The 26,919-nt window shown below is 37.1% G+C and overlaps 1 protein-coding gene across 1 annotated transcript; it reads left to right on the forward strand.

Annotated features, from left to right (window-relative positions):
* The first annotated feature begins 377 nt into the window (after positions 1-377).
* LOC594821 (alanine--glyoxylate aminotransferase 2, mitochondrial) lies at positions 378-24,713 on the forward strand. The gene is made up of 14 exons (XM_030975476.1): positions 378-649; positions 2,387-2,460; positions 2,933-3,117; positions 8,629-8,752; positions 11,027-11,121; positions 13,257-13,416; positions 14,640-14,765; positions 17,438-17,603; positions 19,728-19,787; positions 20,864-20,952; positions 21,906-22,055; positions 22,510-22,608; positions 23,837-23,993; positions 24,026-24,713. The coding sequence occupies exons 1-13, from the start codon at positions 436-438 to the stop codon at positions 23,945-23,947; spliced, it is 1,653 nt and encodes a 550-aa protein (XP_030831336.1). The 5' UTR covers positions 378-435; the 3' UTR covers positions 23,948-23,993; positions 24,026-24,713.
* Positions 24,714-26,919: the final 2,206 nt, after the last annotated feature.

Genomic DNA, 26,919 nt, shown 5'->3' on the forward strand with positions numbered 1-26,919 from the left:
CCCCCCCCGCCCCTGATACCGTGCATGAAGCCAGGATTTGTTTACTATTACAGCACTCGACCGATGGTCAACACAAATCCGAAAAATACTCTAACACTGAAGCAAACAAGAAAGGAAAAATTTAGAAACAAAAATATAATAATGACCCTGGATGAGAGACTACGTAACTTGTCCTGTAAAAAAAAATGAATATACTTCGGATACGTTTTTAGAATAATGCTCTTTCGCACCAGTGGGATTCGCATTCGGCGACAATCTCCATGCCTTTTACACTATAATGAATCGCTAGTTTCATAAAGTCGTCATTAAATTGGCACCGTTAAATTGGCCTTTTTCGGATACCAATAATCTACGTGATTCCGGCCAGGATCAACGAACATTTTGATTGATTTCTGTTTGAGATTTGTCTTTGGTCAAGTTAGGACACCACACGTTATGATTGTAAAAATGCAATCATCGTACATGAGACTTCGTTTATGTCAACGGTTTTTACCCGGCCTCATCAGAGGTAGATCCACAGATATTGGGAGAAACATTGCCTGCCGAAGTTTGAGTCTTTCTTCTGAAAATGCGCAAGCCAGCAGCTCCGGCGTCAATACCAGTGGAGAGAGACCACAGAACGAGAGCACACAGAGACGAACCTTACATGGTAACTTTTCTTTGTTTTTATGTTTTTATTATCCAAACCTTTGAGTAGACATCAACAACAATCTCAAATGCCTTACAACAAGGAATTAGATCTACAATAAAATAAGAATGATAATTATAAGTATAAGAACAACATAAAGCACTCTCAAACTAAAAGTCGAACAGAAACTGGAATATATTCAAATTTCAACATAGGTCTACATGTAGGTCTATAACTCTTAGTGAGCAAAAAGTTAAAAACCACATAGGCCTAATTCACCTATTAAAATGCAACATAGACTATGAAACATCAAGCTTCAATGTACATTTCTTGAAATGTAATGAAACGGTGTTGTTCTTCTCTGCTCTCTTGTAATGTATTCTAAAGTTGTGTTCACATTTACAAATAAAGACATGAATGCTTTAAAATCTTTATTTAGTGTTGGAACTTACATGTAGAAGAAGAAGTACATATATCTCCATCTATTCTACATGCAGGCCATACGCAGGGAGGGGGGGGGTGGGGTTAACCCCCCCCCTTCATTTTTTTGTGTGTGTTTTGAATGAAACCCCCCCCCCCCCCCCACCCCGGCCCCCCCCCTTTTCTCTTTTTTAAATATTTTTCAATTAAAAAAGGAACGAAATGTCAATCGGTCAAATTTTGGGACAAAAAAAAAAAAAATGTACAGGTACATCTCTATGCTATACAGTTCCTGAGAACAATTACCCCCATCCTTAAAAATTAAGCCCTAAGGACAAACCCTGAAATAACCCCCTAGGCCATTTACCCCCTGAGGACAATTACCCCTCACCCCTAAAAATTGTCCTCGTGGGGGGGGGGGGGAGGGAGGGGGAATTGTCCTTGGGGGTAGTTGTCCCGCTTGTAATTGGTCAGGGTTGATTGCCCAGGGATAATTGTCCTAGAAATACACCTTGTGCCTTAATTACTTGGTCCTCCACCTCAAACCTTATTCCTGGATAGGATGTATTGGTATATCTTTAGACCTGCAAAATAATATTAATAACTTCAGATTTATTTACATTTATTCTACTCCCAGAAAAGCTAGCAAAATATTGCAAAGTTCATTTTTCCATGTTCTGCCCATCTTATTCTTGATGTCACAATTAACCCTGCTCTTTCCTGATTAAGAATTCCATTCAATTTCTTTTCTAAATCATCTATCTCCATCCATGTAATTTCTTCATATAGAAGATTGATTTTTATCATTAATCGCATCTGAATGTAATGCAAGTTTCCGTTTAGTGCTTCCTTTTTTCTCTTCCCCTCTTCATTTTTTCTGGTTCCATATTCGATACAGTAACCTGTTATAAACATTTTTAAACAATCCCATATTGTTTTGGGATTTAAATCTGTATTATTAGGTATTTCTTTAAATCCCTTTATCTTGTCTTTGATATACAATACATGTAATTACAAAAATCAGCATAACTTCTCAAATATTGACAGTTACCACAAAGGAATTTTGTCCAAGGAAAGTTTCAAGAAGACCATTTGTTGCTCAGAGGCTGTGAACCACGGTGGAGGGGCTACAGCGGCAGGCAATGCCCGGAAGTGACGGCCTCAGCACCTGGCGATACGGGGCTGCTATCCTCTGGTGCTATACCATATGTTATAACTTCTAGAGTCATTGTTATCAGATGAATACTCAATAAAAGAATGTTGGTTTCTAATTGCTTTGTCCTCATACTTCCTGCCTTCCTTCTATTGACCGCCCCTCCCCCCTTCCATCTTCACTAGGAGTTGCTAAGCAACAGATACTCGCTGATGGCCCAGAGCTACCAACATGTGATTTCCAGCCCAACAAATATGAGGTGAGAATGTGATAGAAACCATAGGAGTGTTAATGAGTTCAACTTGTTCGAGGGTAATCAATAATCATACCCCTCTAAAATGATGACAGCCATGTTTCTATTCAAGAAATTGTGTCATGAAACTAGATGTGTTAAAAATATTTTTATTTTTATGTACACGTACACTGTAATATGTGTTGTTGCATCTCGATTCTGTTCCACCTTAAAATGGAAATTCTTGTCATTCATAAAAGAAAATCAAAAGGAAAATGTGTTTGCAAATTTTTTTAAAAAATTTTCCTCACAAAAAAATGAGCATTTCTCATCTTTTCATTATAATCAGATATACCGGTAATCACTAGATATATCTGCCTGGCCGCTCTCTGTAGGAATAGTGCAACAACAAAAAAGAGAAATATAGGTTTTGCCAATTTGAAAACCACCGTCCTTGATACTATTTTACATGGACCTTTCACTATGTTGCACATTCTAGGGTATATCTTATGAGGAAGCCAAGCAGGTGCGGAGTGAGTCCATCAACCCGGCCCTATTCACATACTACCGCAACCCTGTCATGCTTCATCAAGGCAAGATGCAATGGCTCTGGGACGTAGAAGGCAAAAGGTACCTGGATCTGTTTGGAGGAATCGTCACAGTCAGCGTTGGCCACTGCCATCCGTAAGTCAACCATTGGGGGCCCAGTGCCCCCCCCCCCCCCTCCATGCCTCGATCAATATTTTTTTTTTTTTTTTTTTTTTTTTAAATCCAATGGTTTTTTCTTCTTCCTATTTTATACAGATTTTCCAGATTTTCCCCTTATTTTCATAGGTATCATCAAAAACTTGTTCAAGAAGTAGATAAACTTCTCAGTAGTATGGGCTTAACAGTCAAAGCTAAGAAGTGTCGTTCCTTATCAATTTCAGGCGGTAAACCAACAGTTATTGATTTTTGCTTAGCTAGGGAACAAATTGCATCTGTACAAAATAATCCTATTAAATTTCTCGGATCTCAAATAACTTTCAGGATGAAGACTTCAGAAACATGATTTCATCAGAGATAAGGTTGATAGTACCCTCACGAATATAGATAGTGTAAACATAAAAAACGAGTATAAGCTAAGAATTCTTAATGATTATGCTCTCTCCTCTATGAGATATATGTTAACTGTACATGACCTTCATGCAACTCACCTTGGACAACTAGATACACTTCTAGACAAATACATTAAAAAATGGATGGGCATCCCCCGGTGTGGTGCCAATATTGCTGTAGTTCATGCCCCAGCGGGGCTTAATATTCCCACTATCTCTGAACTCTACCAAACATGTCATTGCCTTGCCTACAGTAGATCGAAAGTTAAAGGCGACGAAATGGTAGTTCACGCCCTACATGTAGATCAACAACTGGCCAGAGAGGAAAACTGGACCAGAAAGTCATCTACAATTCAGGTTGCACACCAAATTCATCAAACCAGTTTACAAACGAATTGGAAAGATACTAAAAAATCAGTCAAAATGAACCTGAAAGAGGAAAGCAGGAAAAAGTGGAAAAATGAAATAGAACCTCTCCTAGTCCAAGGTGAATTCATGAAGGTACTAGAAATAGAAAACTGTGACTTGTCCTGGAAGTCCATCATCTTCAATCTTCCACAAGGAGTTATGAAATTTGCAATAAATGCAGCGATTGATAGTCTGCCGAGTAATAAAAACTTGTATAGATGGGGTAAGCGAATAAATGACTTGTGTAGTTTATGTCAAGCCAAAGGTACTTTGCATCACGTATTGAATAATTGTCAGGAAATGTTAAATAGATACACGTGGCGCCACAATAACATTGTACATAATCTGCTAAAGACCATCAAACAGAACGGCCTTGATAGTGATCACCAAGTATATGCTGACGTGGAAGGGGAGACAATCAGTGGAGGGACGGTTCCCCCAACCATTGTTCCAACACAACAAAGACCTGATTTATGTTTCATTAATTTTAGAAAAAAGGAAATACTAGTATTTGAGTTGACAATTCCATTTGAAACCAACATTCAACAGGCTCACCAAAGAAAGCTTGACAGGTACGCCGGACTAACACATGATATCTCAGAAGCCGGCTGGACTCCCAAATTAATGTGTATAGAGATAGGTTCCCGAGGTTTGATAACTCCTGACAACAAGAAAAGACTTATAGATATGTTGAAAACATGTAAATGCAAAGTAAGGTATCCACAACTGAGAAATGAAATCTTGAAAACCGTACTGTTTGGGTCGTATGTTATTTTTCACAGCCGGTCGGAACGCACCTGGCAATCACAACATTACTTGGGAGTGTAAGTGGTTTAACTAATTTGTATGACTTGCAATAGCGAGGCCTCTTTCTCTCCCTCTCCCTCTTTCTCTCTCTCTTCCTTTCCCTCTTTCTTTCTTTCTCTCTCTTCCCCTCTCTCTCTCTCTCTCTCTCTCTTTCTCCCCCTCTCTCTATGGGGACAGGTTCTCGTGGTGTGATTACGCATGCTACTATATTGACAGATATGATGACGGTACCTAAATGTAAGGTGTGGCATAATTATGTAATTGGGAAAAGTAATATTTCAAAAGTATATTCTGTGGGTTTATATTGTTTTTTACAGCCTATCTGAGCTCACTTGGCATTGCTAACTAAGAAAGTAATAATTATTTTTGTTTTTGTTATTTTGTTAGGAATTATTAATGTTTTCATTTAAAACACTGACGTTATGATGTTCTCTTTTCCGTTTTGTTTTTGTGTATTGTAATTGTTCAACCCTGCATGAGATGCATTTAATGTAATACAAATCTCTGTCCTGGGTTTTATGTCACATCTTTATTATTATGTTATATGTATACCTTCCTGAATAAAGATGAATAAACAAAACTACAGATTTTCCAGATTTTCCCCTTATTTTCTTTATTCCTTCCTATTATTTCCCAATTTTTCTTAATCAAAAGGGGGGAATGCTGTTAGATGCCATTTTCCCACCCATGTGTACTGTATGATGTGGTAAATTAAACCCACTCAAAGAAACTGCTGTGACAAAAATAAGAATATTTTACATGGAGGTGAAAAAAATAGCAACCACCTGTTCCTTGTTATCACAATATGTCAAGAACATATGAGCTTCAAACATGGTGATAGCATTACTATAGGAAGAAGATCCAATTACATTTTGGGGCTAGTAGGTCAAGATCATAGTCGTCAGTTGACATTTCATTGTAGGCTTTTTGTTTCCATCCATTTCCTGTACTGAATTTAAGGTGGAGGCATATAACTTACACAATGTATAAGAGCAGGGATGCCAGTTTTCAAGCAATAGCCTGAATTCAGGCCCTGACGACTTATTTTCAGACCATAGTTTAGGCTTTTTTGTGTACAAAATAGCTAATTTTAGGTGATTTTCAGGCCCTCTGATCAATTTTAACTGGCATCCCTGTAAGGGATGCCGTTTCCTATGAATAAGTTTTCCATTGTAACTTGTTCATGTGTACTAAATGAACCTGTCCATAAAGAAACTTTTCTTGTCCCTCTTGAGCAGTCTTTGTGTACAGGTTTCTCTGTAGCTAATTAGCCATAAAAACCACTTACATGTTGTATCTTTGTGTATCAATGTGAAGGGCATTACACTGGTTTCATATTGCTGTTGTTGTTGTTGTTATTATTTTGTTGTTGTGAAATACTGTCTGAAAATACTGTCGTTAACAACGGTATGAATAACTAATCATTTATGATCTCGTTTCCTTGCACCCTATCGAGGGGCAATCAAATACCCTTCTCCTTGGAAGTGTGCAAACTTGGGGTGGGGGGGGGGGGATCATTAATAAGTCCACTAATGATCATGCATTAAACCATTTGAATGTGAAACAACACCACCAGGGTGCTTTTTAAGGTGACAGGTTGTTAAATTGTCACATTACACAGACAGTAGGGATCCTCCCATTAGTGTAATTTTCTTCAAGATTGATGTTACACTGACCTGAATTATATATTGTACATAGATTACATAATATTAGTTTGTTTTTGTCTGTTTGACAGGAGCCTTGGAAGCTCTTCCAATAATGGTTTAATCAGTCTTTGTATCTTAGGGTCTTTTTATCAGTACAAAATAAGTATAATAAGCCATGTGTGTCAAGGCCTTTCACAGGAAAGCTGGAAAAGTGGCAACGGAAAAAGGATAGCCTTAATTCATATGGGCTAGTTTCTGGCATTTCCCCCTTGTGACTTCTGAATGAGCTTTCAGAGAGGTCACCGCTATGGCAGGTGGGACTATAGATATAGCTATGTGAAGGCATGGATTCGTCAATACAATGTCCTTTTGCACTGCTTGAAGTTTGACTATATATGAACAATATAATATTTGCTGCTTGTAAGTGTCGGCTTGCATGGTGATGTAGATATACAGTAGGTTTACCAGCCGAACATCCATGCCCACTCCCCGATGACTCAAGCCGACACGGTCACCTATTTTTCCCTGACGTCCGCACCCCGGTGACTTAAGCTCGCACGCACGCCAGCTATTCTCCACTCCTGACGACGGATAGTCAACCTGTTCGAAACGTCGAGCCACTCATCCTCTCCAAGCGCTATAATTCTCCTGAGAACTATATGCTAAGAAAGATAACAAACAGTCTTTTTCAGGACTACACTCCTCCAAGAAAGATTACCGAGTTAGAATCCTTTTCAGGACTCCTCAAACCTCTCTCTCTCTCTCTCACACATGGTGCAACTGCAAACCTACTGTATAATATAATATTTGTAAATAATTATATGTTATTAGATGGCTTTGAGTGTGATTCAAGAATATATTGTCATAGCGAGAGCAATATTTATTTAGTATCACACAAAAACATAGCCATAGAATATTATTATTATTAACTATATCAGGACGACTAGCGAAATAACAAAATTTGCCTCGAAAATCAAGCAATATTGTATCGACAGTTGAAGTTCCCGGAAGCATGACAAATCAATATGAATACAATATTGATCTGTCATCTGGGAAGTGCGCTAAATATTAAATACTCTGATTTATTGTACCACTTGGAAGCCTTATATAGATAATAATACAATTTCTGTAATGTTAAACCAGAATATTGTTATTATTATACTTCTTCTTTATTACTGAGCACCCAAGATATTTCACAGTACAGTAAGCTTGTGATACTGATGTCCACTATAGCTCAACTGCTTCAAGGCATATCATTTTGTCATGTTTGTTCCCCTATTGTGACGAATATAGATATCAAGTCTGTTTTGTTGCACTTACTAAGTGCTTGGTTTGTTGGACCAAGTGGACCAGAAAAGATCGAGAGATGAATACTGCATGGCTGTGATCTTGAACAAAGCTGTTGTAAAGAAATGAATAAATGAGCAGGGGTGCATGTGGGTGCTTCATAGAATTTCAAACCTTTGTTCCCAGAGATTGGTCCCGGAACCTGCAGGCTGGTCTCCTACTATGGTCCGCAAAACTTGGTTGCATCCTTCCTTACCCAAGCATGACAGAGAATATTAGATTATACACAGGAGCTGTGCAATACAAATAAAAGACTACCGAATGCAAACAAAGACATCCATGTAGTGCGCTCGTAATCTGTTGTGCATATGCTCTTTGAGGAACTCTGAAAGGGAATCTATCCTCAATGGTTTAATTTATCAACTCTGGCAGTGCTGTTGTCATAAACATCTGACAATAGTCTGGGACTTCATTACAGTTTATTCAAAGTTCTTGAGCACAAATCAAGCAATAGAGACAATAACACCCCATATCCTCCCCTCTTACGCCCTGGAAAACCACCCCTCAGACAATGTTTTAAAGTAAATTACCTGGTACGTTAGTAATTATTTTGTTGTTGAATGTGCTCCCTCTTGGGGTTGATGTACAGTGGGAAGGCCTGTTAGGGAGGGGAGGGGAGGAGTGAGGGGAGGGGAGGAGGGGGGGGTGGGGGATCGGAGGCCACCTGTAGATGGTATTTGTTTATAAAATAACAGTTCATGTCACAAATACCCAATGGAAAACAAAACTTGTCCGAGACTTTACTTTGATATTCATATTCATATTTATTTCATTTCCAACAGAAAGGTAAAACAAAGATATTGATGTGCCCTACCGGTAATCTGTTTTAAACTGAATATTTATTAAGAGATCTTCTTTTTTGATATCCAAGTTTGATTTATTTTCCCAAGGTATGTGACGGATGCACTGGTAAAACAAGCGCACAACCTGTGGCATACCACTAACATCTACATGCATCCTGCAATACATCAGTACGCTAAAGACCTAAGAGCAAAACTGCCTGAGCACCTTAATGTGAGTACATTGAAAGCTTATCATAATGGATTAGTCTGTTTCGAGCTGCATACAAGGATGTTCTGTATGTGGTAGAGAACATGAGTTGATGCTCTGATTGTAGCTCCTAACACACATATTATTTGGATGTTATTAAGTGTAGACACCAAGAGCCATATAAACATGTACAATGTACCTCTATGTGCATTAAAACCCCTCTAAATTATTGGGAGCCCCAATTTCGCAAATTGTTGATTTGAATTAATTAATTTCAATTTATTTGTATCATAATGTAAAAGAGGACTTCCCCCCCAAAAGATGTGTTTCAATACAAATATTGATAAAAGAATACATAATTGGGGTTTTCTGTTGTACGCAGAAAACCAAAATGTTGTATTCTTTTCATCAATAATCGACTTTAAACACATTTGCTTTGAAAATCCAAGCAGAAATGTGTCTTAAATGACATCCTCTTTTACATCATGATACAAATTAAGTGAAATTTTTGCCATCAAATTTTTGGGGCTCCCAACACTTTAGAGGGGCTTCAAATGCTGTGATTTGATTTTATTTTATTTCTGCATCCTTCAAAATACAATAACTAAATAACAAAGAACATATAAACATAAGGTATATACATGTACAAACCATAATAACTTCATGTCAAAATGTTATTAACCTATACATATAATAACGAACTTGATATTTCTATAACATTATGAATTTTAAGTAGTATCCAAACTATCTGTGGAAAAAGTGCAGGGGCCCCAAACATGAGGGATGCTTGACTAGGATGGTCACGCAACTATAAGCCCACACACAGCACTGACATCCAGCTGTGCACTGATGCGCATTGCATACTTTAAAAAAAAACAAAAAACTATTGTACACTTTATGAAAAAAACGTGTGATAGTCTCGTGAATCACATGTGACCGCACTTGACTAATGATTTGACAAGGATCTAGGAGTGAGTTGTATAAGCTGTACTGATGATGGCCAACCAACCTTGTAACTCTAAAAACATGTAAGATATATGGGGGGGGGGGGGGGGGGGGGTTTGCAAGAAAGTTGCGATTGATTGCAAGTTGTAAACTATGCAACTGATATAGTTTGCAATCGATTGCAACTCAACTTTCTTGCAATGCCCCATTAGTCTCCTAAATTTCCTAGGTTATCGTTAGGATTAAATTTTTAACAATTAAATCAAGGTAACCAGATCTAGCTTTTATTCTCTTCCCCCCTCCCCCCATTCCCCCTCTCTCTCTCTCTTTCTCTCTCTTACTAATGGGACGTTGCAAGAAAGTTGAGTCGGGATTAATTGCAAATTTGCAATCAATCGCAAGACTTACGCTTGATTTTGGGGGATTTGCAATTGATTGCACATTTCTTGCAACGCCCCAATAGGGTGTCACAGCAGGCGCCTGGAAGAAATCTGTCACTAATTATTAATTCAGTTTATTTGGCATCATAAAAAACATAACAGATCATAAATACAGAACAAATAATAGGTCACAACCTCTAAGAAGCAACTTGTGCTTGTAAATGAGGCCCCTATCAAGGTAAACACATTTTAAAATTAAATAGCAAAATAATTAAACTAGGTTTACAGTATACATGTATACATACATATAGCCAACAAATTGTCACTGTGCCTTTGAACAGGCCTGATTTTGCCTATTCTGGTACATTCTCTACTTAGATTTATAATACTTATTATATAACAGATGATTATGGTGATTTCTCTCCATGAGTTTATGTTCTCACTGTTATTCAATTCATGTTTATATTGTCCAGTATCTATAATTGTCTTATTTCATATTATCATATACAGTATATAATTGTACATGTAGTTATATTTAATGTCTCTCCATATGTTTTTAAATGCATTTGTAAATTTTGAGTAAGTCAGCCAACTGCTGCTGTATCCACCAATTGTAATAAATCAAGAATAAATAAAAAAAGTGAACTAAGTTTTGCTATTTGTTGGCTCCATTTACGGAATTTATAGATACTCTCATGCTTGAACATTAATAAGTAATACAAAAATGAATGAATTGTATATGTTAGTATAGACCGAAAACTTCAGTCTCTCTAATCGTCCGTTGTTTCACTGAGACTACGTCTGGCTCCACTAGACCTCCGATTATGTATGTATTGGGGAATGTCAACAAATGTCAGTTTTATTAAAGAAATGACCCAAATCAGACGGTTATTTCTGTCTAATGTTAGTAGTGCCTAACTATTCATTATGCCTCAAATTTTGTACTGCAAGCTCCTTGAATATTTCTCTCCAGGTGATATACTTCGTCAACAGCGGAACTGATGCTAACGATATGGCTATGCAGATGGCTCGCATGCACACTGGTTCTTATGATGTCATCAGTTTCAGGTATGTTTGATTTTGGCCAAAGACCCTGCACAGAGGACCCAACATTTGAATTCTGACTTTGAACACAATATACCCTTTAACCTCCCCTCAATGAAGTATAGCAATAATGATGTTATAATAATTGTGATCGTTTGTTGATTTTTATTACCAGGTACGATTTCTTTTTTTAAAAAAGCTGGGCATTCCCATATGATCTTTAACCAGATGAAAGAGAAAATCAGAACTCTGTGAGATATATATTCAAACTAAGAATCAAATAGACTTCCTAAAAGGCCTCTAAATAATATTAAGATTAGATCTTGTGTGAAAATGTATATTCAAGCACACAATAAAAAAAAAAGAATAGCCATGCAGATTGGTGAATTGTTTGGAAGCTGAAACACCTCTTTAAGTATATCTGAGAGAAACATTTGTATCTTATAACACTTAGTATATCTCTTTAGGACTTTCATCTTTCAGTTGTAGTTGGTGTTTTGTTTATTTTATGAAATAAAGAGCCTATTTGTCCTTATTAGTAGTAGAGTTTTAGTCAATGTCATTACGTGAAGAAGAGGTTGGTTTTCCTTATAGATGATTTATGTTTTCCCTTAAAGGTAATACAGAGTTTTGGTATGGGGTCATGAATTTGTTTCAAATGAACATTTTGGAAGCATATTTGATCTTACAATATTCAGTAATCATTGTCGCTGTTGAAATCGAGTCTAAAGTAATGAAATTGTAAATAATAAGCTATTCATGTTGTATAGCTCCCTCTCAAGGTCAAAATATCAATTTAGCTATAGTACAATGTTTCTTGACTAAAATCGACCGATTGGCTATTCCCGTTTGCAAATTATATATCACAGCTACATCTTCTGAGATTTTCATGGTCGCAGCTACCATTGTTTGGCCGTAGGCGCTATTTGATATTTATCAAAATTTACCGGGAGCACCGGTAAATTTTGATATTCAATTTTTCTCGGAAGCAGAAGTGTTTTAGGGGCTAAATTTTCTGGTGCTTATAATACATCCACATGGGCATCCAAATATATAAAAATTGTAAAGATTCACTATCCAGCCAATTTTCAAAATTTACCAAAACTTTGCATTACCTTTAATAACAATTTTGACAAACTTGGGAGAGAAAACGAAGTTCAACGTTGAAGGATGAAGTAACATTGTGTGGATGTTAGCTATATGATTTGCCATTTTGTCGACTATCCATATGGTCTAAATATCATTTAATTATAAATAATAATTATCATCAAATGATTATTAGACCTTATTAGATGGTAGATGAAATGGGCATTGGACAAACTAGGAATTAGACCAACTGGCAAATAGACCAAATGTGGGATAGACCAAATCGGTAGTAAACTGATTAAAGATTAGACAAAATGGAAATTAGACTATTGGCCTAAGTGGTCATTGGACCAAATGGTTATGAGACCATGTGGCTAGTGGCAAACTAGTTGTAGACGAAACGGCTATAAACCAGCTATATAATCCATGACTTTTATATTTTTACCAGAGATGTTTGCAATCAGGTTTTTTTTCATTGTATTTTTTTCAAAGGGCCCAAAATCTGGAACGGTTTACCAGTATATTAAAACTAGTCCATCACTAAATGTCTTTAAAAGGAGATATAAAACCTTATTACTCAGTAGATATATTAGCAATGTTTGATCAGGGTTTTTTTTTAATAATTTAAAACAAATTTTTTTTTTAGTGTTTTAGTTTGGTTGTTTTGTTTGCTGTCTTTGTCTTTGTCAATGTAAGAAACAAAAACAATTCTTTTGGATTTTTTTTGTTTTGTTAATATTTTGCTTGTACAATGTACTTATTCTGTAAATCTTCAATCTGGTCTTGTTATACTCTCTTCTTATCCTAATTTCAAATTTTCAGTTTTGTGTAGGTGGTAGCACCAATAAGGTATTTCCTTTCTAGCTGTCTCCTCATTCTGATGAATACTCTTTTTTTTGTCCAGATCACCTTTATGATGTATATATATATTGTACGATTATCTTTTGTAATGTATGTTTATTTTGACTATATATCTTTGTGATTTTGTATGTTATTGTATCTAAATGTTTTTTATGATGAATGGAATAAATTTGATTATCTATATCTATCTATTCCTCTGAATTCTCTACCAGGAATGCATACCATGGGGCAAGCCCAAATCTTCTTGGTTTGACAGCCATGAGTAGTTGGATCTATCCGACACCATTCGGCTTCGGGATTAGGAACACCATGAACCCAGACGTTTACAGGGGACTCTGGGGAGGAAAGAACTGCCGCGATTCCCCTGTACAGGTGAGCTCATCACCCAAAGGGATATTGATCCGCCCCACATTTGTGTTTTTGGGGGAGAGACATTTCAGGGAATAATTTTCCTGGTATCGCATCGCAATTTGCTATGCATTTTTGCATGACTGCTATACAAAATATCTTTTGTGTAGCAGTTTTCTTCCATAGAAATGTACAGAATTTCATTTGAAATATTTATCCATCGGCTGAAATTGCTAATCAAAAAATTTGAGGAAAATTATTCCCTGCATTTGCACTTGGCTTTATTTCATGTAAGATTTAGTTTCAAGATATAGGTTTGTTACAGTATGTTCAAGGGACTATGCTGCGAAAGATAATGTCTTGAAGCATTTGGGTAAGGTTGAGTATTTGTATGTAGTCCATAAGGATTTGTTTATACTGTGAGGTTTTGAATCGTCCAAAATTTAAGGCATTGACTCCAGCCTACTGAAACTCATGTGCACAGATGTATACGTTGGACTCCATGCGTGTGGCATGACAGACTGCTCCAAATTTTCATACACTTTTCATCATATTTTGGATCAGGTGAGCTAGACACTTGAAGAGGAGAATGCATTTCAGGGAGACATTTCTAATGAGATGTTCTTTCAAAGCAAAATAGCAAGAATGGGGAAGCCTGCCAGTTTTTTTAAATCTTTACCAAAACTCAACCCTCTCTTTAAGTTGGACCTTGATTACCGATTGGGTTATAGTTTTGTTGAGGGTTTGGATTCGACATTGAGGGTATAATTGTTGTGTCTGCATGGGGTGGTTGTTAGGAATTTCAACCTGTATTAGAAATCAACCACATGGGAATTGTCACCAGAGCATACATGTATTTCATACGGTCTAATGATAAGAACTGTTCAGGCAAGCTTTGTATTACTTTTTGACCAGGAACAACATGAATCCTAAATACTAACTGATGTTCCAGAGGATGCTTGGGGAGATGAAAAATATTTCACCTGTTAACATATTTGCATTGGAGTTCAAAATTGATGAAGTACTGTAGGTTACACAGGAGATGTACGCGCAGCCCTCTGACTCCCCCTATACATACTAATTCTGAAAGACCAATTCAAAACTGGGTCACACTTTTGGATGGTAACATTAGAGGTCGGCCCCCAGACTTAAATAATCATATCCGATGATACGCAGCTGTAAAAACCTAATTAAATGTGTGCTCTGCACAAATGAACACGCACACTTTTTTTTTTTTTTGCTCTTAGACCAACCGTGACTGTGACTGTACAGGAGAATGCATGGCAAAGGATCTCTACCTAGAACAATATGCAGATGTGCTCAGGTACTCCACGGCAAAGAAAATTGCCGGCTTTTTCGCAGAGGGAATTCAGGTATTAAAGAAACGTCATATCATTTAATTGTTGATTTGGGACTAGAAGTATGCATTTAATAACAGAACCAATGGATAAGTGAGTGATTTCTTTGAATGGATTATACATACAAGTTTTCCTTCAGTGTGGGGTGTGAGATGATGGTGATGATATATATATTGTTATGCCTCTGCTACAAAGTAGTAGAATTACTGCCAAACTTGGGTCATCTATGTATCTTGCAGAGCCAATGTACTGATTGGATTTTGGGGTCATGAGGTCAAAGGTAAAAGGTCACAAGGCTCATTATGTATGCAAAAATAGCTTGAGAACGCATTGTCAATAGAACAAACGGATGGATTACTATCAAACTCTGGACATGTATGTATCTTGCAGAGCCAATGAACTGATTGGATTTTAGGGTCATGAGGTCCAAGATCAAATTAAGGGTCATACGTGTATATGAAAAATAGCTGGTAATCACGATATTCTGAGAACCTGCTAATGGGTTGCAATCAAACTTGAATTTCTGCGCGCAGTCGAAGATCCATCTAGTTTAATTTAATTCAATTCAGTTAAAAAATGTTTTCAATTAAAATATGGCTTATTAGACAACATGGTTTGTAGCAATAGGCTGAATTGCACATGTATATATACAAGATTAAAAATTAAGATTATAATAATTACAATTATCAATACAATTATGCAGATAATATCAGTAAAATTGAATACATATAAACATTAATTAATAAGAGCAGTTCTCCAGTAGATAATTTGTTTTAACCGGTTCCCATGATTTAGTGTAAAAACCATGATATTCATTCTAATGAAAGTGAATTTGAGTCCGATCTATGTTCACAAACAAGAGTGTATGAGAAGTATGGATGTAGTTAATCCAATCCAATCCAAAAGATATTTGATATAGCGCCTTTTCCTTGCAGTTTCAAAGCGCTGCACACATGCTCGACAATGTTTTGGCCACTTAAAAACAAAAGTTAGACACTTCTCAGAGATCAGCAAAGTATATGTAGGCTGGTAATAAAGTAATTTCTAGCAGAAAAGATGTGACTTGAGTAGTTTCTTGAACTGGTCAACAGATGAGGCCGTCTGCACAGCAGTAGGTAGTTGGTTCCACAGTTTTGCACCAACCGATGGAAAAGACAATTCACCAGCACGTTTCTTAGAGAGACACTGAGTGAGCCAGATGGATGATGATGAGCGGGTATTTCGGACTCGAGGACGACGAACCAAGCAGTCAGCTATGTACGGGGGACATCGGTGGTTGAGAGACTTGTAGACCAGTAGTAGGATCTTAAAAGCTATTCTCTGTCGTACAGGCAGCCAATGGAGTTCAAGTCGAAGTGGTGTTATGTGAGTCCGAAGAGGAGCAGAAAAGACAAGCCTTGCCGCTGAGTTTTGGAGTCTCTGAAGACGATCAAGGTCCCTCTGGCTGAGAACACTGAAGAGACTGTTGCAGTAGTCTAGTCTGGAAAGGATGAGAGCCCTCGCCGCAGCGTGGCATGTTGACTGATCAATAAACCGCCTCACCCTCCACAGGTTACGTAGGTGGTTCTTGATGCTTCTGCTGAGAAGGTTAACATGAAGACTTAAGTTCACAGATGGTTCAAGTGTTACTCCCAGATTGCGGATGGACTTACATGGTGGGAAGGATTTCTCACCAATCATCAGTTTGACATCATTCATTAGATGGGATGACCGATGATGCGGTGAAGCAGAGACAAAGAATTCTGTCTTGCCTTCGTTGAGTTTGAGCTTGTTCGCATTCATCCAACACTGAATTTCAGTGATACAACTACTGAGTCTGCCGAGCGCAGCATCAATTGCCACTGGATCAGTTGGGTCAAACATCACGTAGATCTGAATGTCATCTGCATACATATGAAAGAATACTCCATGAGCCCAAAGAATATCACCAATGGGACGAATGTAAAGGGTGAAAAACAAGGGTCCGATGACAGAACCTTGTGGAATTCCATGTGGCAATCTACAAGCTTTCGAAAGCTGACCAGAGATTAGAACATGGCTGTTCCGGTTTTCAAGGTATGAATGGATAAGCTTGAGAGCGAGACCTGTAATACCAAAATGGTCTTCAAGACGATTCAGCAGAATGTTATGGTCCACTGTGTCAAACGCAGCAGACAAGTCAAGCAGGACCATCATTACTCCTTTCTGACTGTCAATGGCTTGAAGTAAATCCGTCTGAATCTTAAGTAGTGCCGTTTCAGTGCTATGGTGTAGTTAAGATTGGTGCTTTCATCTACTCGGTGGTCTAATGCACTGGCTAGTGGCTATATAAAGCAAAATGTCAGATTCTTTGATTGGTGATGCTGTGATTGTAGTGATCGATAATGATAAGCTTGATTTAGATGGTGTTTGTGTTGGTAATGACGATCTACATTTGCCACACTCAACCCAGGTGATGTAAATGGGTACCTGGCAGGAAGAATTCTTTGAAATGCTAGAGCGCCATAATGGCAGCACAGCTAAAGCCAGGGTAATAATTTCCAAGTTTGGAAAAACTACATAAAAACTGAGTATTATTAATATTGAAAGGATGATTGTGATGGAAACGATGAACATGCATGGGGATTATTAGAAATGTTGGCAATCACATGGTTTTACCATACACTAGCTGTTATCATGATCATGTTGACCCCTGACCCTTTCCCTAGGGTGTGGGAGGTACAGTTCAGTATCCCCGAGGACTCCTGGCTGAGATGTACAAACTGACCAGGGAGAAGGGCGGGGTCTGCATCTCAGATGAGGTTCAGACCGGGTTTGGTCGCCTTGGCAGCCACTTCTGGGGCTTTGAGAGCCATGGGGTTATGCCTGATATAGGTAAGTACTGATAGCATTAAGGAGAAAGTTCATTGATTTTAAAAACTAACTTTATTGTCAATATTGCAAAGGTGAACTTTGATTGGACAAGGTTATCAAAGTTCATCGCTTGGAAACTTTTAAATTAATGATTATTATCAATTACAAAACGCTTAAATACAGCCCTGGCATAGCACCTGAAAAGCTCTCTGATCGCTGCTGAGATGTGTGACGTCACATGTTGAACATGATTTGCACAAGCAGACGATGTCCCATGACATCTCACACATTTTCAGTGCCTGTTTTGTCATCTTCTCTTCAGTTATTTTTATTACTTCACTGCCGTCATGCTAGATGTTTATTGCCTCACTCTAAACCCCGCGCATATGGTTTTATTTTGATGAAAAATGCAGCAATAACAAAATAAAGGAATCCGTCGCTTGTAAACAAAATAAGACGCCATTGTTTTTTCAGCTGCATACACCGCGGTATGTTCAGCATTTCAAGAGGGAACAAAATCCGTCCATGCTATCATTCCGGGGGAGTTTTAAATTTGAAAGTGTGGTTTCTTTGATTATTTATTAACCCCTATCCTGTGTATTTACAAACAAAAGAATTTAGTTATCAGAATCTGTTTCATATCCCTTTTTGAATGGTGTAAAATTCCATCACATTTATATACAATAAACTCTTTATAATTTGAGAAATAATAGCATTGCAATTATGTTCATTCTTTATGGGATGTTGTCTGCTTGGGCAGGATTGGTTCATATTGTGACGGCATTAAAACATCATTATTTTTCTGGCGAACCTCTCGGATATCCCCGATGCTATGGAGGTGGTTTCATTTGTATTTGTATAAATCACCCGATATGTAGTTGACCTAAAACTTGTACGATGGCCATCTGTTAGCTTACCAGTTTCTATGGTGATACGTTATTTGCCATATTTGTGATTTTCTTTGAATGGGCACTTTAAGGAACAGGACAAGGGATGAAGAAGTTGGTGACCCTATGAAAGTCAATCCTTTTGTTTATATGAAGGGAAAGGAGAACTGTACGAGCTTCATTATAAAAGTGTATGTCTCCACCAATTCCAAAATTATTGTGACTATTACTACTACAGATATTTGTGCATTTGATATAAAAAGGGTGGAAGAAAAGAAAGAAAAAAAGTGCAATAGCTGTTGCATTGGATATATGTTTGATGAACACATTGTTAGGTAAAAAGGAAATCTTTGTCTGTTTGCCTATTACGTTCATGCATGTGATATAGGTAAATTGAATTTCCATACGTACCTGCAATAGTTGTAATTGTTATTATAGGCAAATTAATTTTCTTGTTGCTCTATAATATGTTTTTACACACAGGCCTGATAATTGCCCGATGTAAAGCGGTTTCCCCGATTTTTTTCTCCAACTCCCCCCCCCCCCCCCCACCCCCCTGATTTTATCCCTATTTTTCCTGATTTTTCCCTTATTTTCTCTATTTTCCCCAATTTTTTCCCAATTTTCTTACTCTAAAGGGGGGAATGTTGTTAGATATTATACTTTTATACTCAAGGGGGGCGTGGTGGAGGGGAAAAAAAACCTATATTTTTTTAGTACTCACTATCACCCCTGTATATAGAGGTTCTTTGCAAATAAATTGCTAATAAATGTATGAACACTATATGTGATTTCTTTCAATGCAGGCATGTGATAGCATGCTGATGGAAAGCAAACTTTTTGGATATGTGAACCATGAGAAAGTTCTCAATAATCAAATCAATTGTGTTTGAATACAAACCCAGCAAACATTGGGCCAATTAAAAAAAAAATTCATGTTTAGCGTCCCTGCCCGCTTCCTTTTTGGGGGTTGCCTCATTCATTTATTTTAAAAAAAAATTTTTAAAGAATAAAAATACATGAAAAACACACTGCTAAAATGATTTATTTCTGAATTTTGCTGGCGGCTGTCAGGGAAAACGTACCAAGCGCCCAATTTCAGCGGCCATTTGGAGGGGGGAAGAAAAGGACCTACTCCTTCCTATTTTTCAAAAAGGCAGGATGCTAAACATGTTTGTTTTCTTTATTTGGCCCTAAAAAGTTGTTTCTTTATCACATTAAAGTTCACATAGTCAACCATCTTTCATTTGATCTGCAGTGACCATGGCAAAAGGAATTGGAAATGGATTTCCTTTGGGTGCTGTTGTGACAACAACCGGTATGTAAAAAAGTTGGACTTTTGTCTATATTGCCCCTAAGATGACTTTAATAATGATTTTTATTTTCTACTAAATGCTCCCTCATATTCCCATTTAGTATCCAACAATCTTTAGTTTCCCATAGTGTAGAGGTATTGATATGCTCTTTTTATGCCTCCCCCCCCCCCCATCAAATGTGATGTTGATTCTCATTGTAATATTTGAAGAATGATTCAAGCCATGATATTAACTGAATTTACTTGTATGCATATTGGAGACACAGTTGCATTTGTCTTATTTGGATATGTTACAGGACTATGAATAAATTGAGCCAGGAGAAATATAAGCCCTGCATATATACTTTTTACATTTTAGCTTCTGGAACTATATGAGGCTATTTTTTAATTTTTTTTTTGATAAAGAAGTTTAAAGAATAAATGATTACATTTAACCTAATTTATAAGGGATCACTGTCTTTTCATGCTATAAAATATTACAAATATGCAACAGTATTTTGTTTTAAATATACCGGTACACATTTAATAAGAGGATACCACAGAATGTGTATACATTTGTATACAGTACTTATTTTCACTGTTTTTTGTTCTGTTACTAAATGAGCTTATATTCATGATTGTTATTGCATTTTGTTGTTAGCAAACAGGGCCATATGGAAGACCATCACTATTGGTGAAAATGTGATACCCTGCATAAATGTCAGAAATGAATAATTTAATTGTACCGGTATATATGCTCCTTGAATGCATACATATATTGCATGGGCAGGAATCATAATCTATAGTACACTAAAAACAAGTACATGTACTGGGTGAAACATGTCCATATCTCTCTCTTTATTTGGCAATTTCATGTTAAATTAAGGTATGATCTTTGAAACTATTTAGAAAATCTGTGGTGCATGCACTTTCTGACTTTTTATATTATCCATGGCAGCATACATTCAAAAAATAGTATATTTTGACATACAAATTATAGAAGCAAACATTTTCAAATAATTTTAGTGGATTTTTCGTGTGCAGAATATGAAGAAAATGGAAACATGTTTAGATAATTTGTCTGTAATTTGTATTTGCAGAAATTGCTGCTACTATGAAAGAAGCCCTTCACTTCAACACATATGGAGGAAACCCACTATCATGTGCTGTAGGCTCTGCTGTACTAGAGGTATGCATATTGTCTAGACAAAGTGCTTGTGTAGTCAGTACAGTAACGGCTGCCACACAGCCTAAATGACTCTGAATCACTCCAAGATGACAGATTCTTGGTCTTAACCCTATTTAGCCTGGGGGGGGGGGGAGGGCTTTAGAAGCCTCCCCTCTACATTTTTTGCGATAATTTTTAACGCAAAAGAATCTTTCGCTGAAATGATATGACTTTTTTCTTCTGAGTCTTAATTGCGCATCTTTTGAAACAATTTTTTTTTAATCGGACCTACTGTTACAAAGTCACATGACTGTTTGTCGTTGCATGTCAGCCCGAAAATCATAATTTCGTGATTTTTGTACAAAACATATGGACATCTCATTTTTCTAAAAAAGAGATAATACATTGGTTAATTGGTCCAGTTTATAGTTGAGGTGTTTATTTTGGGGGTCAAAATAGTTGAATTATACATGAAAATGAATAAAACAACAAAATCATTAAAATACATAAGTTGAAAACACATAAAATACATAAGAAATTATCAAAACAATAGCTAACATAAGGAATAGCCTGGCTCTTCCAATTTTGTTGTTGTATTATTATCCCAAATGGTCTAAAGAACATATGTAGTGAAAACTAATGTTTAAATATGAAAATATGATTTTATGGGTAAAAATTTGAATTTTATTAATTTTAAATTATTTTCATAAATTACCATAAAAATGCAAATGAGTGAATTTTTCAAAAAAAAATTGCAATTACATGTACCATAGTATTCTATACACTTCACTTGACATGCATGCAAATATATTCGCGGCCGGCCAAGATCAAAGGGGGCCTTAAAATTTGACTGCTATTCAAGGAAGCCACAAATGTTATTATCCTCCTCCTCAATCACAACATTTTTGAATTACTTTTAGTGGGCTTTTAGTATTATTATATGATCCCATTTTTTTTTTTTTAAATTGTTATAGGTGATTGAAAATGAAGGACTCCAGGCTAACTCAGAAAACGTTGGAACCCACCTCCTCCTCGAGTTAGCAAAACTCCGGGATGAGTTTGAGGTCGTTGGTGATGTCAGAGGTAAAGGCCTCATGATCGGAATGGAAATGGTTGCAGATAAGGTGAGAAATTAATCACTAAGCATGTTCATACACACTGTAAAACCAAACAATTTCACAGCCTCAATCTTTGTGATAGATGATAGAACTTTGTCATTCCTTGCTCATTTTTCCTGATTGAGGTGTCATATGAAAGGGCAGAAACCCAACTTTCTAGAAATGTGATTTTCTCTTTGAAATTCAGATACCGCCCGCCAAACGACTTTTTGGTTTCCTCTCTTCAAATTGATTTTTATCACTCATGCGTGAAATATGCATCATAATGAGTTGCATCAAATGAAAGAGGAGGATCTAAGCTTTCCAAATATATTTCATTTATTAATTATAAATGTGATTAAGTTATGATAAAACATCGATAATTCTCGGTTTCGTTTTCTTCTGGGACGCACTGTATACTGATATCCCCCACAAGACCATCCAATTTGTATTTGTATCATATGGCATTTTTATTTGCTAGGAAACGAGAGCACCCCTCCCTGCAGATGAAATGTTAGACATATGGGAAGACACAAAGGAGATGGGACTGCTTATAGGCAAAGGAGGTTTCTATGGACAGGTATTGTATTCTTATATTACTTTTACTATTCATTATTTCATCATCAAGTTGTTACATTGTTTCAACAGTTGCATGCCATTATGAATCTGCCTTAAATCATGTATTCCATTATTATTTTTAGCCTGTTCTGTACTTTTTACTGTTCATTATATCATTGAGCTCTTTTATGATCATTATGAATCTCTTTTATTTTGTAGTCACCAGATGTGACATTTTATTCGTTGATAGCCTGTACTGTACTCTACTGTCTATCTACACTTTTCATTTCTTCCATTCATTATAGATGTATCATCACTGAGCTGTTTTCTCACTATCAATACATCTAGTAGTAAACATAAACAATTTATGATTTAGGCTTGTTCTGTACTTTATTGGAAATTTGTTGGGGCCTCTTCTGTTAGTGTAAGTAATTTAATAGTGGTGTGGCAAAAACTGTACGTAACTTGGGGTCGAACAACAGGTAGAGATAAGATTTTTGTGGGTGCTGAAAGTTTGTTGCTTTGGTATAGGAATATCGCCTTGACATATTGGTTTTTCTGCATGAGAGGTCAATTGTAACCAGGAAAACAAAGCAGAACCAAGACAAAATTAACTGGGTTGTGCTGTGTTTGTAACATTGCACAGCCAGTTACCAACAGAAGGCCAGACCTCCTTATTTACAGTCTAAAAGGATCTCAATACACCCCTTCATGGTTAAGGTTGCCATTTTAATTTGTGAGTAAACATTGCGTGTTTTCAGATGCGCATGTATTGTTGCGTCAGTGCCTGTGCTGCCCACTCCCATCATATCACATGCGCTTTGCATGCTGCATAGAATAAAAGTAAAATGGCGCCCATGTCGGAGCATGCGCACTCTTGTAACCGTGAAAGGGTGTACTCACCTTTGTAGCTACTATTAGTTTTTAGATAAAATAAACCTTGTCGAATCTAAACAAAACAAGGTTTGAAAACTAGGGATAGTCATTATAAAGCCCTCATTTGATCATTCTCCCGTCCGCTTTCCTTCATTCCTGTCATTAAAGCAGTAAGTTACTGGCAGAGGCCAGACCCTTATATCTTGTCCCTCTTTAAAAGAATCTTAATTCACCTTTTAGGTTCTATTCCTTTTAGAAGGAATAAAGCATGTCAAATCAAATCAAATCAAATTTATAAAGTTGTAAATGCATGTACAGCAGTTATTAAATCATATTCCTTTCTCCCCTCCTATCTCTCTCTCTCTCTCTCTCAGGTATTCCGTATCAAGCCACCCATGTGTATCACTAAGGATGATGCTGACTTTACCGTAGCAGTCATACGTCAAGCTCTCCTCAGACACAGAGACCGCCAAGCAAAGAAATGAGCGCTCCCTGCACCATGGATGGTATACTGCTAACCAAGTTTGAGCGCCCCCCCCCCCCCCCCCCCCCCCCCCCCCCCCCCCCCCGCCCTGCACCATGGGTGGTATACTGCTAACCAAGTTTAAACCGAAACAGGGTTTATTTCCCAGTGCACTCACACCAACACACTGCCCTCCACAGGACAGTTTGGTGGTGGGGATTTTTGTTTGATCTGGTGTAGGTCTGATTGGTGTTTAGATATAAGCTTCCATTACATGTCATGTTGAAAGGTACTATATATTCAACTTATTCTAAATTAAATTTGTAAATCATTAATGTGTGTCTGTAAAAGTCTTTGAAAAAAGTGCTTTGTAACATTTTTGTCAGAAATATTCTTGTTTCATGTATTGCAGGTAAATCTGACTCTTGATTTTTACATGTCCATTTATAAATATGTATGTGCTTGGGGGAAAATGCTGATAGTTTATTTTCAAATTTTATTTCTCAGGAAAATTGTTCACTTCGTTTAATTTTGTATCTAGCACTCAGATAAGCGGATAGATGTAGGACCTTCTCGCGCGCAGCTACTTTTATATGTCGCACCTGCTATTCATGTACATCTATTAAATAAAAAACCTGCTGTAAATTACAGCTGTTTTTTGTGTCAAATGTGAATGAGCCCTTAGCTCGGTTGGACTTGATTAAAGGTAAAGACCAGTTATGGTCATGCGATTACATTGTGAAAGAAACGTTGTGGGATCGATCAGAAAAGGTTGATCATCTAGCATCTGCAAGGTTCTGGAATCATCAAAACAATAAGAAATTTGGCCCATTCTTCGTAAAGTTACAAGCACTATACACAGAAAGATGTATATGGGACTACCCTATATCTCTCACAGACCATGAGAGAAACAAATTTACCAAATATATGAATTAGTAGGCGGTTTCCCGCCAAATTTGTTATCATCATGTATTAGTCAAAACATATTCTTTCACATGATTGGTAATGAGAGCTTCCATTTCATTTTTTGAAATTGGGGCGTTTCCAATACTGGTCTTTACCTTTAAACCTTTGTTTAGCACACATGCCAAGTGGAACTTATACTATTAAGCTACAATTAGTAATAGGGTTAACTGAGTGCATTGTGCATGCTACATATGATGATCCTTTCGCTGGCCTTGATAAGATTGAAAATCACCCAGTAAATTTCAATTAAACTATGTAGTGTTTGGTGGTACTGTATTTTTTTAAAAGAGTATGTAGTTTTGTACATGTGAATACAAACACTTAACATCTTGATTCAAGTCACGGTGTAAAACTAGGTAAGGATTAATTGTTTGAACCTAGCTTGATGTTAGATTCTCATACATAGATAATGGACCAATGTCTTTCCATGACAGTCGCATTTCAAGGGCAGCAATTCCACTTTTCCATTTCTTATGAATACTCATCATGTGCATAGTATATTTTTGAAGTGAATTTGTATGTTTGGTAATCATGTCATCAAAGATTTATTATGAATAGTGTGCAGAGTATATTCCTATCACGTCTAAGTTCTCAATGGTATCTTGTTTCCAAAACGCACAATTTTAAAATTTAGATACATGTACATACACAATTTTGATAGCATCCTGCCTCTAAAAAAAAAGGCGAACAAACAGACCTTCTTTTTTTCTTCTCAAGAAGACCACCATTTCCCCCTTCGAATTGGCTGTACCTGGACTCTGGAAATAAACAATTAGCTTGTTAAGGTCTTGATGGAACATGATAAGGCCATAATGATGTCACAATGTGTATATACACATGTATATGAGAGAGAGGAAGAGACAGGTCTACAGTTCTGTTCGAAGTTTGAGAAAATACACACAAAAAATATAAGAAATGATGATGAAACAAATTTTCGCCCTTAGGGCCTTGTAAAGTAATGATTTAATTTGACTTAGGAGGGCTTGATAAAGAGAGAAGCCCGTCTTTCAACTATGTAACATGTGGTTAGATTTCATAGCTTCAATGTCTTGTGAATCATGTATCATACCGGTAAGTACTGTAAACACCAAAGAAGAAGAATTTTTGATGAAAATTGATTTGATTTTTGAAAGGAAAGAATTTCATTTTTTAATTATTTCACCTTGCACTTGTCTTTGTTTGGTACCTTGATGTCCCAAGAAGAACTCTATAAATGTTGACACCGATTTACCACCGATTCACGCAAACATCTCTACCTCTCCACCCGCCTCAGAATTAATACAGGCCCATCGCAAACCTGCCATTCCTTGGGAAGGTTTTGGAACGTATTGTGTCACTACAGCTGAAAGCCCACATTGACAATCTCGGTTTGTTTCCAATCCACCAATCTGCCTATCGGAATCATCATTCTACTGAGACTGCAACTGTCAAGGTCCTAAATGACCTACTTCTAGCTGTAGATAAGGGTAATGAAGCTGTCCTCATCTTGCTTGATTACACTGCCGCATTTGACACTATCAACCACGACCTGTTACTCCATCGCTTAGAGAACGACTTCTCCATCACCGGCACCGTACTTCAATGGATTCGCTCCTATCTCATGCACCAAACTCAGAAGGTGATCATCAATGACACCAACTCGGAATCATTTCCCCTCATCTGCGGCGTTCCTCAGGGTTCCGTGGTCGGCCCCCTCCTGTTTATTCTTTACACCAGCCCTCTCTCAAATGTTATTAACCTTCATCAGAATATTCAACACACTATGTATGCAGACGACACCCAGATTTATGTAACTCTTCACCCAAACAGCAGGACAGTAGCCGCGAACAAACTCACCAGTTGCCTCAATGAAATCAAAACCTGGTCTTTTCAAAACTGTCTCTGCCTTAATGATTCAAAATCTGAAAGGATTCATATTACTTCTAAATTTCGGAACTCAGACCCCTTTCCTGATCTTGTTATGAGTGATGGCTCTCTCAGTTGTTGTGCTTCTGTGCATGACCTTGGTTTAAATATTGACAGCAATCT

The sequence above is a fragment of the Strongylocentrotus purpuratus genome, unplaced genomic scaffold, assembly GCF_000002235.5.
Source record: "Strongylocentrotus purpuratus isolate Spur 01 unplaced genomic scaffold, Spur_5.0 spur5_scaffold_8, whole genome shotgun sequence".
Taxonomy (NCBI): Eukaryota; Metazoa; Echinodermata; class Echinoidea; order Camarodonta; family Strongylocentrotidae; genus Strongylocentrotus; species Strongylocentrotus purpuratus.